The sequence below is a fragment of the Mesoplodon densirostris genome, chromosome 16 (assembly GCF_025265405.1).
Source record: "Mesoplodon densirostris isolate mMesDen1 chromosome 16, mMesDen1 primary haplotype, whole genome shotgun sequence".
Classification (NCBI taxonomy): Eukaryota; Metazoa; Chordata; class Mammalia; order Artiodactyla; family Ziphiidae; genus Mesoplodon; species Mesoplodon densirostris.
In genome coordinates this window covers 12,950,055-12,964,868 of record NC_082676.1, presented here as the reverse complement: position 1 = coordinate 12,964,868, position 14,814 = coordinate 12,950,055, and the positions used below count along the sequence as shown (strand labels likewise).

The following is a 14,814-nucleotide window of genomic DNA, read 5'->3' as shown; positions in this document are numbered from 1 at the left end:
GAGGAGGAAACTGAGGCTCAGCGAGTACAGGAGTCTGGCCCAGGCCTCATGCCCGTGAGGCCAGTGCGGGTTTCCTCCCAGTGGGGAGGGTCCCGCGCAGCACGGGTGGGGAAAAGCAGTTGCCTCCTGTGGGCTAGGCTGCCCCCCTTCCTCCAGCTGTCCCCTCACAATTCTAGGTGACTTGGGAAGAGAGTGGCTATTACAACAAGGATCAGTCTCCCTGTCCCGCAGCCCAAGGGGGCACCCAAGGGTCAGACATCCTTGGTGGCCAGTGGGTGGCCAGACCGGGAGTCAAATGCAGGTGTGTCTGACCCAAGTCCACCCTCTTGGTCATGCTGCAGCAGAGGGGCCCCACCAGGCCAGGAGGTCACAGGAGCCCCAGGACACAGTCATTCAGCAAAGAGCTCTGAGGAAAAGGGGACCACACTCTACATGACATTAAAGGGAGGGAGAGCCAACTAAAAAGAGCCCCCGTCTGCTGGGTCCAACCCTCTGCCCATTGTTCCCGGGGGGTGGAGGCTGGACCCGCCTGCCCACCTGCCTCTCCCCCTCCCAGACAGACCTGCAGACGAAGCTGGCCAAGGGTGGACAGAATGGGGACCCGGGGAGAAGCCCACTCCCCAAAAGCTGCAGGCTCCAATAGGGGCTGGGGCATCGTACTCACGAATTTTAAGAAAACATTTCCAAGTTCATGCTGAGACTGAGGCTCCGGATGTAAACAAAACTCCAAGGCAGCCAGGAAATCCTTATGAACTTCCAGGATGTCTTCAATGTTTGAGAACAGGATCTGCGAGGGAAAAATGAGGCCCAAGGAGAACATTAATCGAGGCGTAGAGGAGACCAAAATGAAGCATAAAAAAAAAAAAATACATAGGGACTTCCCTCATGGTCCAGTGGTGAAGAATGCACCTTGCAATGCAGGGGACGTGGGTTTGATCCCTGGTCAGGGAACTAAGACCCCACATGCCGCAGGGCAACTATGCCCACGCGCCACAACTACTGAGCTCGCGCACCTCTACTAGAGAGCCTGCATGCCGCAAACTACAGAGCCCATGCGCTCTGGAACCCGTGTGCCACAACTACAGAGCCCACCCGCCCAGGCTGCACGCCACAACTAGAGAAGAAAAAACCCGCATGCCACAACTAGAGAGAAGCCCGCGCACCACAACAAAAGATCCTGTATGCCTCAACAAAGATCCCACGTGCCGCAACTAAGACCTGATACAGCCCAAAATAAATTAAATAAATAAATAAATAATAAATAAATCTTAAAAAAAAAATACATAAGCCCCCGGTGCAGGCGAGGAGGGTGTAGGAAAACGGGCACTCTCATACGCTGGAGCTAACAAAGATCATGATACTAACAAAAATACTGCCAACATTTACTAAACAGGATTAATGCCTAATCTTGTGCCAATAACTTTACATGCACTTATGGCATCTAATCCTCACTATAACTCCACGAGGCAGGAGCTATTATCATCCCCAATTCATAGATGAAGAACAGACGCTCAGAGAAGAGAATTAACATTCCCAAGGTCACATGGTCCAGTGAAGCAGCAGAACTGAACTTCACACTCAGCCTGCAGAGGAATATATACCAAGACATCCATCACAATCTTCATCACGGCCAGACACACCTGGTATGTCCAACCATAGGACTGATTTTTTTTTTACTGGAGGATAATTGCTTTACAAGGTTGTGTTACTTTCTGCCGTACAGCGAAGTGAATCAGCCATATGCATACACATAGGACTGATTTTTAAAACGACGAGGGTACTTCCAGGCATCTAATAAAATGACCTGATAGCAGAAAATACAATAGGGAAGGACATTCCAAATGTGCCATTTAAACTCTCACAAACAATATATGAGTGCCTGTTTCCCCACAGGAACCTATATGGTTTGAAATGCACAATCTGACCCACAGTTCTACATTTCAGAATTTAACCTTTTGACCAGTCATTTCCAACCAGGGCTAGTTTTGCCTCCCAGTGGACATCTGCCAGTATTTGGGGACATTTTCAGTTGTCACAAACTGGGGAGAAGGATCCTACTGGTGTCTCATAGGTAGAGGCCAGCGACGCCACTACCCATCCTATAATACACAGGACAGCCCCCGTGGCAAAGAATCGTCCAGCCCAACTTGTTCATTGCCCCGAGGCTGAGCACTGGGTGGATGGCGAAGACCATATACTGCAGCCTTATCTGCACTAGTAAAAGATTAGACAAAAGCCAAATATCCATTAATGGGGACTCGTCAAATAGTTAAATAAAGTGGATTGGCTATGTTTAAACACATGCCATATTCTGAAATACTTTGAGCCTGTGAAAAGAATCTGCAGGTCTGTAGAAATGGATCTGGAGCCCTGCAATGATCCTTGATATATACTGCAGGGGGAGGGGGGGGAATCATGGTGCCACACGGGATTCCAATATGGGTCCATTTGTGTAAAATAACACACGCAAAGGCCACTCCTCTCTATGCTGGCAGAAGCGGAGACCCCCCTGGGCAATAACACAAGCTGCTAACGGTCAGGGCCTCTAAGAAGAAGAACTAGAGGAGATTTTCACTGACTTGAGGCCCTTTGAACGGCATGAATTACTTTTTCTGTTTGTTTTTTTAAACAGGTGCATTTTTTCTTTTTAATTTGGCCACACGGCGTGGCTTGCAGAATCTCAGTTCCCCAACCAGGGATCAATCCCAAACCCTGGCAGTGAAAACGCCGATTCCTAACTACTGGACCACCAGGGAATTCCCTAAACAGGTGCATTTTAAATTTAATTTTGAAGAAGGCATTCACAGGGTTCAAAAATCAAAACAGTAAAATAAATATGGTACGGAGTCCCTCTCCCACCCATCCCCCCACTCACCACCCACAGCAGCTGGCAACCAGGGGTCACCAGTGTCGCTATGGCTACGGTTCCCTCTAGGGTTTCTCACCATTCATTCATTCAGCAAGTACTAACTGAGCCCCTAATGTGTGCCAGGCCCTGGGGACACAACAGGGAACAACGACGTGCCTGCCTCCATGGAGGTGACGTTCTACGAAGGGGACAGACAACCAACAAATAACTACAGTTTTCTAGGTGAAAAGAAGCACTAAAGACAAACATAAAACAGGAAGGGAGTCCCAGGGTGGAGCAGGAGGAAGAATTTGGACATTTAAACACGAAGGCCAAAAATGTCAGGCCAGACACTATCAAACTCTTAGAGGAAAACATAGGCAGAACGCTCTATGACATAAATCACAGCAAGATCCTTTTTGACCCACCTCCTAGAGAAATGGAAATAAAACCAAAAATAAACAAATGGGACCTGATGAAACTTCAAAGCTTTTGCACAGCAAAGGAAACCATAAACAAGACAAAAAGACAACCCTCAGAATGGGAGAAAATATTTGCAAATGAAGCAACTGACAAAGGATTAATCTCCAAATTTTACAAGCAGCTCACGCAGCTCAATATCAAAAACACAAACAACCCAATCCAAAAATGGGCAGAAGACCTAAATAGACATTTCTCCAAAGAAGATATACAGGTTTCCAACAAACACATGAAAGGATGCTCAACATCACTAATCATTAGAGAAATGCAAATCAAAACCACAATGAGTTATCACCTCACACCAGTCGGAATGGCCATCATCAAAAAATCTACAAACAATAAATGCTGGAGAGGGTGTGGAGAAAAGGGAACCCTCTTGCACTGTTGGCGGGAATGTAAATTGATACAGCCACTATGGAGAACAGTATGGAGGTTCCTTAAAAAACTAAAAATAGAAATACCATATGACCCAGCAATCCCACTACTGGGCATATACCCTGAGAAAACCATAATTCAAAAAGAGTCATGGGGCTTCCCTGGTGGCGCAGTGGTTGAGAGTCCGCCTGCCGATGCAGGGGACACGGGTTCATGCCCCGGTCCGGGAAGATCCCACATGCCATGGAGCGGCTGGGCCCGTGAGCCATGGCCGCTGAGCCTGTGCATCCAGAGCCTGCGCTCCGCAGGGGGAGAGGCCACAACAGTGAGAGGCCCGCGTAACGCAAAAAAAAAAAAAAAAAAGAGTCATGTACTAAAATGCTCATTGCAGCTCTATTTACAATAGCCAGGAGATGAAAACAACCTAAGTGTCCATCAACAGATGAATGGATAAAGAAGATGTGACACATATATACAATAGAATATTACTCAGCCATAAACAGAAACGAAATTGAGTTATTTGTAGTGAGGTGGATGGACCTAGAGTCTGTCATACAGAGTGAAGTAAGTCAGAAAGAGAAAGACAAATACCGTATGCTAACACATATATATGGAATCTAAGAAAAAAAAAATGTCATGAAGAACCCAGGGGTAAGACAGGAATAAAGACACAGACCTACTAGAGAATGGACTTGAGGATATGGGGAGGGGGAAGGGTAAGCTGTAACAAAGTGAGAGAGTGGCATGGACATATATACACTACCAAACATAAAATAGATAGCTAGTGGGAAGCAGCCGCATAGCACGGGGAGATCAGCTCGGTGCTTTGTGACCACCTAGAGGGGTGGGATAGGGAGAGTGGGAGGGAGACGCAAGGGGGAAGGGATATGGGAACATATGTGTGTGTGTGACTGATTCACTTTGTTATGAAGCAGAAACTAACACACCATTGTAAAGCAATTATACTCCAATAAAGATAAAAAAAAAAAAAAAGAGTCATGTACCACAATGTTCATTGCAGCTCTATTTACAGTAGCCAGGACATGGAAACAATCTAAGTGTCCGTCGACAGATGAGTGGATAAAGAAGATGTGACACATACATACAATGGAATATTACTCGGACATAAAAAGAAATGAAACTGAGTTATTTGTAGTGAGGTGGATGGACCTAGAGACTGTCATACAGCGTGAAGTCAGAAAGAGAAAAACAAATACTGTATGCTAACACATATATGTTGAATCCACATATATGTGGAAAAATGGTTCTGATGAACCTAGGGGTAGGACAGGAATAATGACGCAGACATAGAGAATGGAGTTGAGGACACAGGGAGGGGAAGGGTAAGCTGGGACGAAGTGAGAGAGTAGCATTGACATATATACACTATCAGATGTAAAACAGATCGCTAGTGGGAAGCACAGGGAGATCAGCTCGGTGCTTTGTGACCACCTAGAGGGGTGGGATAGGGAGGGTGGGAGGGAGACTCAAGAGGGAGGGGATATGGGGATATATGTATATGTATAGCTGATTCACTTTGTTATACAGCAGAAACTAACACACCATTGTAAAGCAATTATACTCCAATAAAGATGTTATTAAAAAACAATCAATCAATCAATAAATAACTAAATAAATAAACACAACAAAGGCCAGGGACAACCGCTCTGAGAAGGTGACATTTGAGTTAAGGTCCCAAGGAATGAAGACCAACTCCATGGACCCTATGGAGGCACCAGACAGTCTGCAGGGGGAGAGCCCTGAAAGTGGGCAGGGAAGGCCAAGGGGCAGGAGACCACTCGTCAAAGCTGCAGTCCCAGAAGGTCAGGGTCCCTCTTCGTCCTCCTCAAACTCGCCCTGAGGGACACTTGTCACATGAAGTGGCTGGAAGAATCACCCACACTGTTGGATTATTTTTCTCTCTCTTCTTCTGTCCAGCTCACATGGTTAAATCTGCTTATGGTAAAGACACATAGGATAGATCCTATTGTTATCCTTACTTCAAGGAATGGCTACAGAATTTCAAAATAAATATCTGTCACCTGAGTGTATACCCCAAAGAAATTAGAGCTTGTATCCCCCAAAAGACATAGACAAGAACAGTCATCACAGCCAAAAACTGGAAATTGCACACATATCCATCCACGGGAGAATGAATGAGTCAACTGCGGCACAGTCATACTACGGGATACTACACAGCAATGAAAAAGAATGACTTCCGGCTACATACAACAACATGGGTGAATCTCAGAGACATAACAGTGAGCAAAAGATGCTGGGCATGACGAAAGAGCTCATTTTTATATATAGTTCAAGAACAGGCAAAGCTAATCAACGCCACTAGAAGTCAGTGGTTGTCTTTGGGGTGGGGGCATGTACTGGGGGGGCACAGAGGAGCCTGCACTTAAGATTGTACCCTTTACTGTATGTGAATTATACCTCATAAAAAAGGTAATTTTTTCAAACTGTAATAAATTATAAATTTTAATTATAATAGTTTTTAAGTTGTAATAAATAGTTTGTAATAAACAGACCTAATAAACAGTAGGTACTCAGTAAGTATTTGCCCAAAGAATGAATGAAAAGCTTTGATCCCAGCCCTACCAGGGACCTGCCATGCACCGGCCCTGTGTAGGTCGCTTTACATCTCTAAGCCTCAGCTTTCTTATCCAAAATACTGAACTCAGAGTTGTCAATGTACAAGGTATCCTTATTAACCAGGACATACACAAGGGTCCTGCTTGACCAAGCCCTTTATATGCTGTACATGCCGGCACCTCTGACCCCGACCCTGCCCCGTCTCCCCTCTCTCTGAGGACCAGGACCCTGGAGCCCCAAGGACTGGAGGTGGCTTCCCAGAGAGTGAGGCCACATTAGAAAGCCAGGCCTGGGGACCGCTGGAGCCTCCACCATGCACACAGAAGGTCTTCTGACTTCCTTTCAAAACTCCCCAGAGCCACAGCCAAGACTTAGCCTGGACCCAATTATTCATCCGCCCAGCCTCGACACTCAACACCCAGGGCAGGGCAGGGGGCAGGGCTGCCAGGAGGGCAGATGGAGGTGCCAGGCTCCCAGCGGCACTTGGGAAGGGATTTTCCACTGGCTCCAAGCCAGGGTCCCTGGCATGAGGAGGCTGGAAGACAGGATGGCTGCATTGAGCAAGGGGAGAGCCTCGAGGTAGGGAGTGGGGCCCTGAGGCTGAGTCCTCCTCACATCCCCCAAGCACTGTCTGCTCGCGGGACCCAGAGCCCTCCAGGGGCTGCAGGGAGCAAGCCATTGGGAGGCCAAAGGCAGCTGCCCGCGGGGTGGACCCGGGCACCCTCTGAGCATCACCCGGGAGGAATAGGCAGCTCCACACAACAGCGGCGGGGACGGTCGGGAAAGGGGCCAGCCCCGGGTCCACACCTTGACGTTCTCCTCCGTAAGGCCCTTCTCCACCGAGTCCGCGGTGTTCTGCCGGATGCGATGCAGGAATGCCTGGAGGAGAGAAGCAGGGAGAGGTGAGCGTCCATGCCTCCAGTCCCCCGGAGGTGGCCCGAAAAAAGGGTTACAAGTTCAAATGCCAACTAGGCCCTGGGAGGCACCACGATCCACGGACGTGGGCAGGAAATAAGCAAAAACCTACTCTGCCCTTCAGCCAACATGTGTTTATGGAGCACCTACTCCACCAGGCTCTGCAGAGACCAACACAAACCCTGCCCTCGTGAGCTGCACTCACACCTGCTTCATCACCCGCAGGACCCTCTCAGACTACAATTCATTTTCCTTTTTTTCCCTCTTGCTTAAAAACTGAACTTCTAAATAATAACCATTCACGTGGCTCAAAAATCAAAAATATAAAACGTCAAAAATATGAAAAGTCTCCTATACCGCAGGCCCCATCCATCCAGTCCTTCCCATCCCCCATGGGAACCACAGCTGCTAGTGGCTTATGTATCATTCCAAATAAACATACACAGGTTGACCAAAGAGTACAAAGTTCCAGTTACTGGATGAATAAGTTCTGGGGATCTAATGTACAGCATAGTGACTATGGTTAATTATACTCTATTATATGCTTAAAGTTGCACTATGGTGCTAATCATTTAGCAATATATAAATGCACTAAAGCAAGCTGCACACCTTAAACGTACACAGTGTTACATGTCAATTGTATCTCAATAAAGCTGAGGAAAAAAAACACAAATATATTTATGTATATACATATACATATATACACATACACATATATTCTTATTTTCCCCCCTTTTTATTTATTTTTTAAACAGAGAACAGGAGTATTTATTTATTTATTTATTTTTGGCTGTGTTGGGTCTTCGTTTCTGTGCGAGGGCTTTCTCTAGTTGTGGCAAGCGGGGGCCACTCTTCATTGCAGTATGCGGGCCTCTCACTGTCGCGGCCTCTCTTGCTGCGGAGCACAGGCTCCAGACACGCAGGCTCTGTAGTTGGGGCTCACGGGCCTAGTTGCTCCGTGGCATGTGGGATCATCCCAGACCAGGGCTCGAACCCGTGTCCCCTGCATTAGCAGGCAGATTCTCAACCACTGCGCCACCAGGGAAGCCCTAGGGTTTTTTTTTTAAGCAAAGTCTCCCAGCTTTTAAATGGTGGCAAAAGAGCCATCTGTTTTTGTGAGGAACTAGGTTTTAGGGGTCAAGCATGAAAGTGGACGGACCAGAGTGGAGGGGTGCAGCCTCTCCACTGATGAGCAACGACAGCGGCCTGGCACTGGTATGGGTGGGAACAGAGCAGGCAGAGGACAAGCCACTGCGAGATCCCGAGGACAGGCCGGGGAGACAGAACAGACATGGGCGTGGGCAGGAGGACATGGGAGCATCGGAGGGAGACTGAGGCCAGCCCCGCTGACAGCAAACTCTGCCGGGTTTGCCCCGACTCTAGGGCTTGTCCCCAGGTTGACCACATGGAGTCCCCTGCGAAAATGACTTCACGGTCCACTGGCCACGATGAGGCATGGTGGCCTGTCAAGTCACCTTCCCTGCCATGGGTGGTCAGAGCAAAGGGGAGAGCTCTGAGTCGGGGGAGGTGGAAGGGACAGCCCAGGATGGAGGGACGCAGGGGCAGGCCAGCCGAGAGGAGGGTGCTGGACCCTTTCCCATCATGAGAAGGGACATCCATGGATGTTATGGGGAGCCGGCCACCTGCAGACTCTGCTTTCCTAGGAAGAGGTGCGCTGACACTCCACATGGCAGGTCACAGAGAGGAAAGTCAGGGACACACAGCAAAGAGGCCCTGCCTCTCTGTCCACACTCACCGCAGCGTGTTCTCAACGAGTCCCTACAGCCCAAGTGTATATCCCCAGCCTGGACTTAGCTGGATTTCTGACAACTCGACAACTCCACCTGGATGTCCAAGGGGCATCTCAAATTAACGCATCCAAAACCTCGTTCCTGAACTTCCCTCCAAATCCGCACACCACCAAGCCCTTCCCAGCCTGAGGAATGGCACCTCTGCCTTTCAAGTGCTCCAGCCAAAACCCCGCCGTGTCGTCCTCGACCCCCCTCTTTCTCTGACACTCCATTTCCATCCATCAGCAAATGCTATCAGCTTCACCTTCAACATGTATTAAACACTGGACCACTTCTCCCCACCTCCTCAGCCACCCACCTGGTCCAAGTCACCAACACCTCCTGCCTGGACTAATGCAATCACCTCATCTCTATTCCTTTCTCCACATATACAACCAGAGGGATTCTTTTAAATATGTAAATCAGATCCTATCAATCCATGGCTTGAAACTCTCCAGGGCTACTCAATACACTTAAAAAAAAAAAAATCCACAGCTACAGGTCCCCATGACCTATACTAGTTAATCTCTTTGAACTCACCTTCCAGCATTCCACCCCCACCCCACACCTCAATAATCTTCAGCCACATCTTCAACCCCTCTATTCCTTCCACCTGCCAGGCACATCCCTACCTCAGGACCTTTGCACATGCTGTTCCTACCTGCAAGGATATTCTCTCCCAGCTCTGTCCTGAGCCAGCTTTTTCTCATTCATCAGACCTTAGCTCAAATGTCACCTTCTCCAGGATGCCCTCCTTGTCTTCATGCACGTATCACCTTCTCATCTTGCATTAAGAGCCCATTTGTCAGATAAAAAGACTAAGATTAAGCAGTCTATACCAGCGCCTGAGGGAAAGACCAAAATAAGAAGGGAGCATGGCTGGAATGAAACATTTATCCCAATCCAACAACAGAGGCCAGCTTTGGAGACTAATGATTTGGGTTTAAACTGCATTCCTCCTCCTTCGTGTGGGGTGACCTCAGGAAAGTGCATTGGCCTCTCTGAGTCTCAGTTTACTCTTCGCAAATACATAGATCACAGTGATACTGTCGTCCTACCTTTCAGAATGTACTAGGTTAAAGTGAATGGGAGCTCCATGAGGGCAGGGTCTGCTTCCCAGCTGTACCCCCAGGGCCTAGACTAGTGCCTGGAACACAGTAACCTCACAAATCAAAGGAAGGATAAAATTTGCCTGACACAGTGACCGACACATGGCAGGAACCTCAACTCGAGCTACTTGGAAGCCTGATGATCTTACTCTTTAAAGGACAACGGGTAGATGGGTCAGGAGACAGGAGTTCCTAGAGGATGTTTTAACAGGGGCTGTGATGCTGCCGGGAAGTCCAGCCTCCAGCCTCCAGCCTCCTCAGACAGGAGAGCGACAAAGGCAGCCTCACCCAGCACTGCCAGGGAGAGCAGGAAGCTGGGAGCGCAGCTCGGCTGGCCTAGATCACAGCTTCCTGTCCCACTTTCTCCACAAGAGCACGGCCACCACTATTGTGCTGGGACAATGCGAGGCTCGGGCCACCCACAGAGGAGCCGCAAACAGGCTGGTGTGATGGGCATAATGGGCAGCTCGTGACCCAGAAAGAATGGGCAGGCAGGGGCTCTGGGCCCAGCCCTCGTGCTGCCCACGGCATGACTGGCTTTTCCAGGCGGCGCCAATGCCCTCTGTGCAGGCAGGATGGTGAAAGGGACCCTCCGGGGTGACTCCGTGTCCAAACCTTGACAGCTTTGAAACACTCGGCCAAAAGCAGCTCTCATCTTGGAAACCTCCCTTAGAGACAAGCCCGTTCTCAGAGTTTCCAGGGCTGCCTGAAACCCTCCTCTGGCCTTGGAATCTTTGTCCATGCCGTGTCCATGCCGCACCCCTGCCTGGGCCGCTTCCCTGCATCTGGCCAAGTCCGCCTCTTCTCTTTATGATGATGATGAAATACGTCAAGGAGCCAGAAAAGGACAGGGGAAAATTTAACAAACACCCACAAATGCATCGCTACCCAGTTTCAGCAAATCTTATTAGCATTATGTCAAATTTGCTTTAAACCATTTTCAAAAAGAAATTCATCAAGTCTGGAGGAGGTGCAGACAGGGAAGGGCCACGAGGAAGCCCTCAGGGCGGGGGCTGGAAATATTCTACTTCTTGATCTGAGTGGCAGTTACATAGGCAAATGCGTATGCAAAGCCTAAATCAGTGCGCACCTAAGATCAGTGCACTTTACCCATGTACCTTGTAAATATTAAACCTCAATGGAGACACGGGAAGAAAGGCATCATTACAGAGAGAGGTGAGCTACCTGTGCACCTGCCCATCCTGCAAGGCACCCACTGCCCTGGATATGCGGTCCTCACTCCCACACGTGCCTTCGCCCGCTTACCAGGCACGTGTGAGTTGACGAGCAATGAAGAACACCGTTCTGCGTGCTTTTACGACATTTTAATAAATGACGTCCTTTCAGCAACTTCCTTTTCTCACTCAACATCACATCTTCCACCTTTACCCACATCGATACATGCACTTGGCAACGCCTGGCGCCCAAACCCCACCCACATCCCTTGGTTCTTAGCCCTGGGGTGCGCCCCAGCACCACTTCAGCCACCAGCACCCGCGTCTCTTGGCGTGAGGACCCTCTCTCACATGCAGAGCAGGCTGCAAAGACAGACGAGGACTGAGGCACATGAGGGCCTGCTTCCCCGAGGGCCCCAGGGGCCCGCACTTGACGGGTCACCTGCTTGATGACACACCTTTCTCAGCTGCCTTCCCTTCCCTGCCTCACTCCCCGACTCTGCTATTGGTGCTTCCTGGGGTGAATTCCCAAGGAAACTGCTCGCCCTTGAATCAGTCTCAGGACCTGTTTCCCGGGAGCCCCACACGAAGACCTCAAGCTGTCCATTTCATTGCTGAGCAGATGTAAGTAACCACTACCAGGCTGCAGATGTTTAAGTTGTTTCAAATGTTCTCTCTATAAATGATGCTATGATGAAGAGGCCCACTGGGGCTCAGGTGCTCAAGATCCTCTAGGCGCACCTAAGTCTCCTGAGCACAGGTGTGCAAGTTCCTCCAAGTGTCCACCCAGGTATGGAATGGTTGGCCGTAGATTAGAGACATGTTCAACTTGACTAGTTAATGACAAGTGGCTCTCCAACGTGACTGTACCAACCTCCACTCCAACCAGCTGCGGATGAGAGTTCCCACCATTCCACACCCAGAACAAGACCCACATTGTTCTCATTCGCTCATGCAACAAACATTTGCTGAGACCTGCAAAGTCCCGACATGAGTTCATTGCAACCCCCATGATCAGCTTTCAGGGTAGCTATTTTGGTCCCACTCTATAGATAAGAAAAACCGAGGCTCATAAGTGAAGTAACCTAACAGAAGTCACGCAGCCAGAAACCAAGAGAGCCGAACCTGAGCCCAGGACTGTCTGGTTCCTGCTTGCTGCTTGGGAGGAGGGGACCAGACAGGCTACTCGTAGAGCTCCTAACCCAAGTGCCTTCATGGTCCCCAGAGCTCTGAGCTGAACAGGAAGACACAGCATAATTGATTAGTGATGTCTGCCACGGCCATGGGAAGTTGAAGAGTAGCGGGGTTGTGCGTTTGCCATGTCTAGCGAGCTCCAACTTGACTGAGAAACCCAGAGGGTGAGAGACACAGGTCTGAGTTCAAACAAAAAGTTGGTGATAAGCCACAGTTCAGAACCAGGTCTCCTGATGCCAGGCCAGCCTTGTCCCTGCCCCACTTTGCCTTAGAGCAGTGGCCCTTGACCAGGGTGGGTGATTTTATCCCCCAGAAGAGATGTGACAATGTCTGAAGACATTTTTAGTTGTCACAACTGGGGATGTGGGTGCTGCTGGCATCTCCAGGGTAGAGGATAAGGATACTGCTAAATATCCTACAATGCCCAGGACGGCCTCCACGAAGATGTATCTGGTCCCAAACGTGAATAGTGCCAGTGCAGAGAAACCCTTGCCTTAGAAGTGGCTCTTACTAAAACCTAGGAAACAATCCGCTCCCTTCTACAGCCAACAAGATCCTGTAGGATAAGGGCCCTTCCCACCCCACTCGGGCTTACTCTTTCAGGTGCAGCCGTGCTGGTTCCTTTTTGTTTCCTGAACACACTGGCCCTGTCCTCCCGCCCAGGCCTTTGCCGTTGCAGCTCTCTGCCTATAAAGCCACTGCTGCAAGATGTTCAAGTGGCAGGGGAAGCCCCTCGTCAAGGAGGTCTCCCTCTCAGACTCCGTATAAAGGAGGGTCTCACCTCACTCCTCACAGCCGTCTGAACTCTGTTACCCTTCACAGAATTCATCACTATTGGCAGCGCTCTTATCAGCTAAGTTTTGTATATATCTGATTGTTCGGTAACATCTTCCCCAGAGAGTGTCCACCCTCTCACAGTGGAAGATGGTTTCGTTCACTGCTGTCCCCTTGCATCCAGAACACTGTCTGACACATAGTAGGTGCTCAAGAAACATGTGGAGGAAAGGTGGGAGAGAGGGAGAAAAACTGAGGAAGGAGCCCCAGAATAGGCTCCAGAAGTAACAGGTACAGAATTGAAAAGTACATTAATAATAATAACAGATTTACTATTTTTTAGCAATTATTATCATACCTTACGCCTTTGGACCTTATTATGTGACAGGTGCTACTCTAAGTGTTTTATTCCTCAAACAATCCTAGGAGGTAGGTACTATTATTACTGTGCCCATTTTACAGAGGAGGGAACTGAAGCCCAGTGTAGTGAAGAGATTACCCAAAGCCACACAGCTAGTAAGTAGCAGAGCTGGGCCTCAAACCCAGGCAGTCTGGCCCGAGGATGAGTCTCCAATCCATTTCCAACATGCATCCGCAGTGAGTAACTGTACACAATAAACCACATAAGCATAAGACAGGTAGCAGCTGCCCTTTGGGGTGCCCCTGGGGAGGCTCCATCTGTCTGGAACCTGTAGCCACAGCCTTGGGAGGATAATTCTCTCCCTGGAGATAAAAAGGAGGGAAAGAGGCCTCGAAGGTACTCTCTGAGACGGATGCCAGCAACCTGATCACTAAGAGGAAAGGGCCCGCCTGCCCCCAAGGACACCCCGCCTCGGCTGGGGTGACCTCATCAGACATATGGCGAAACCTGAGAGGGCCAGGGGAATGGCTAGAAGTAGGGGAGGTGGGGGCAGGGCAGCCCCCAGACCATAACAAGGACAGAGGAAAGGGGGTGTCCTGAAGACCCCAAACCCCTATGTGACCTGGGTGGCCCAGGGTCCAGGGAAGCAGAGTGTCACAGAATAGCCTTGAATCCAAGTAATAATAATAAAGTAACAATAACAATAGCAGAAGGGGCTTCCTGAGAGCCTGCACTAAGCAGCCCCACACAGGCCAGAGTTTGGGAAGACCCCCAAACGCGCAGTGACTCCTACAAAGCCCAAGTGCTATGCTCCATCCATTTAAGTTCTCAGCATTTATCCTACAGGAAAAACTAAATCTCACATGTGGCATCAAGATTTAACTTTAGTATCTGATTTAAAATTCTAATACTTGGGGTTTAGTTATTGTCCATCTTGACAAAAGGATATCGTGCTAAAAATGGTTTGCAGAAATCCATATAATGATACAGAAAAAGACTGTTAATGTATCTCTAGGGGGAAAAAAGCCAAGTTACAGAAGAGTACATAAAATATAGTCTCATTTTTTATTAAATAAATTATTTCTACGTAAGCATAGATAAAAGAAGTATGGAATGAAATACCCTAAACTGTGTGAGAGTATGGCCAAGATTACTAGCTGTTGCCCAATATCTGGTCTCTCCTTTTCCAGATTTT

General features: G+C 48.9%; 1 protein-coding gene across 2 annotated transcripts in view; it reads right to left on the bottom strand.

The window, feature by feature from the left end:
- PREX1 (phosphatidylinositol-3,4,5-trisphosphate dependent Rac exchange factor 1) overlaps window positions 1–14,814 on the bottom strand; it is a 195,116-nt gene that overhangs the window by 109,560 nt on the left and 70,742 nt on the right. Inside the window, exons 2-3 of one of the 2 annotated variants that reach the window (XM_060079493.1) lie at window positions 7,109–7,180; window positions 665–787 (exon numbers count right to left, since the gene is read on the bottom strand). In XM_060079493.1, the coding sequence (XP_059935476.1) occupies window positions 665–787; window positions 7,109–7,180 (195 nt within the window). The remainder of the gene's footprint in view (window positions 1–664; window positions 788–7,108; window positions 7,181–14,814) is intronic. The other variant, XM_060079494.1, reaches the window with a different exon arrangement.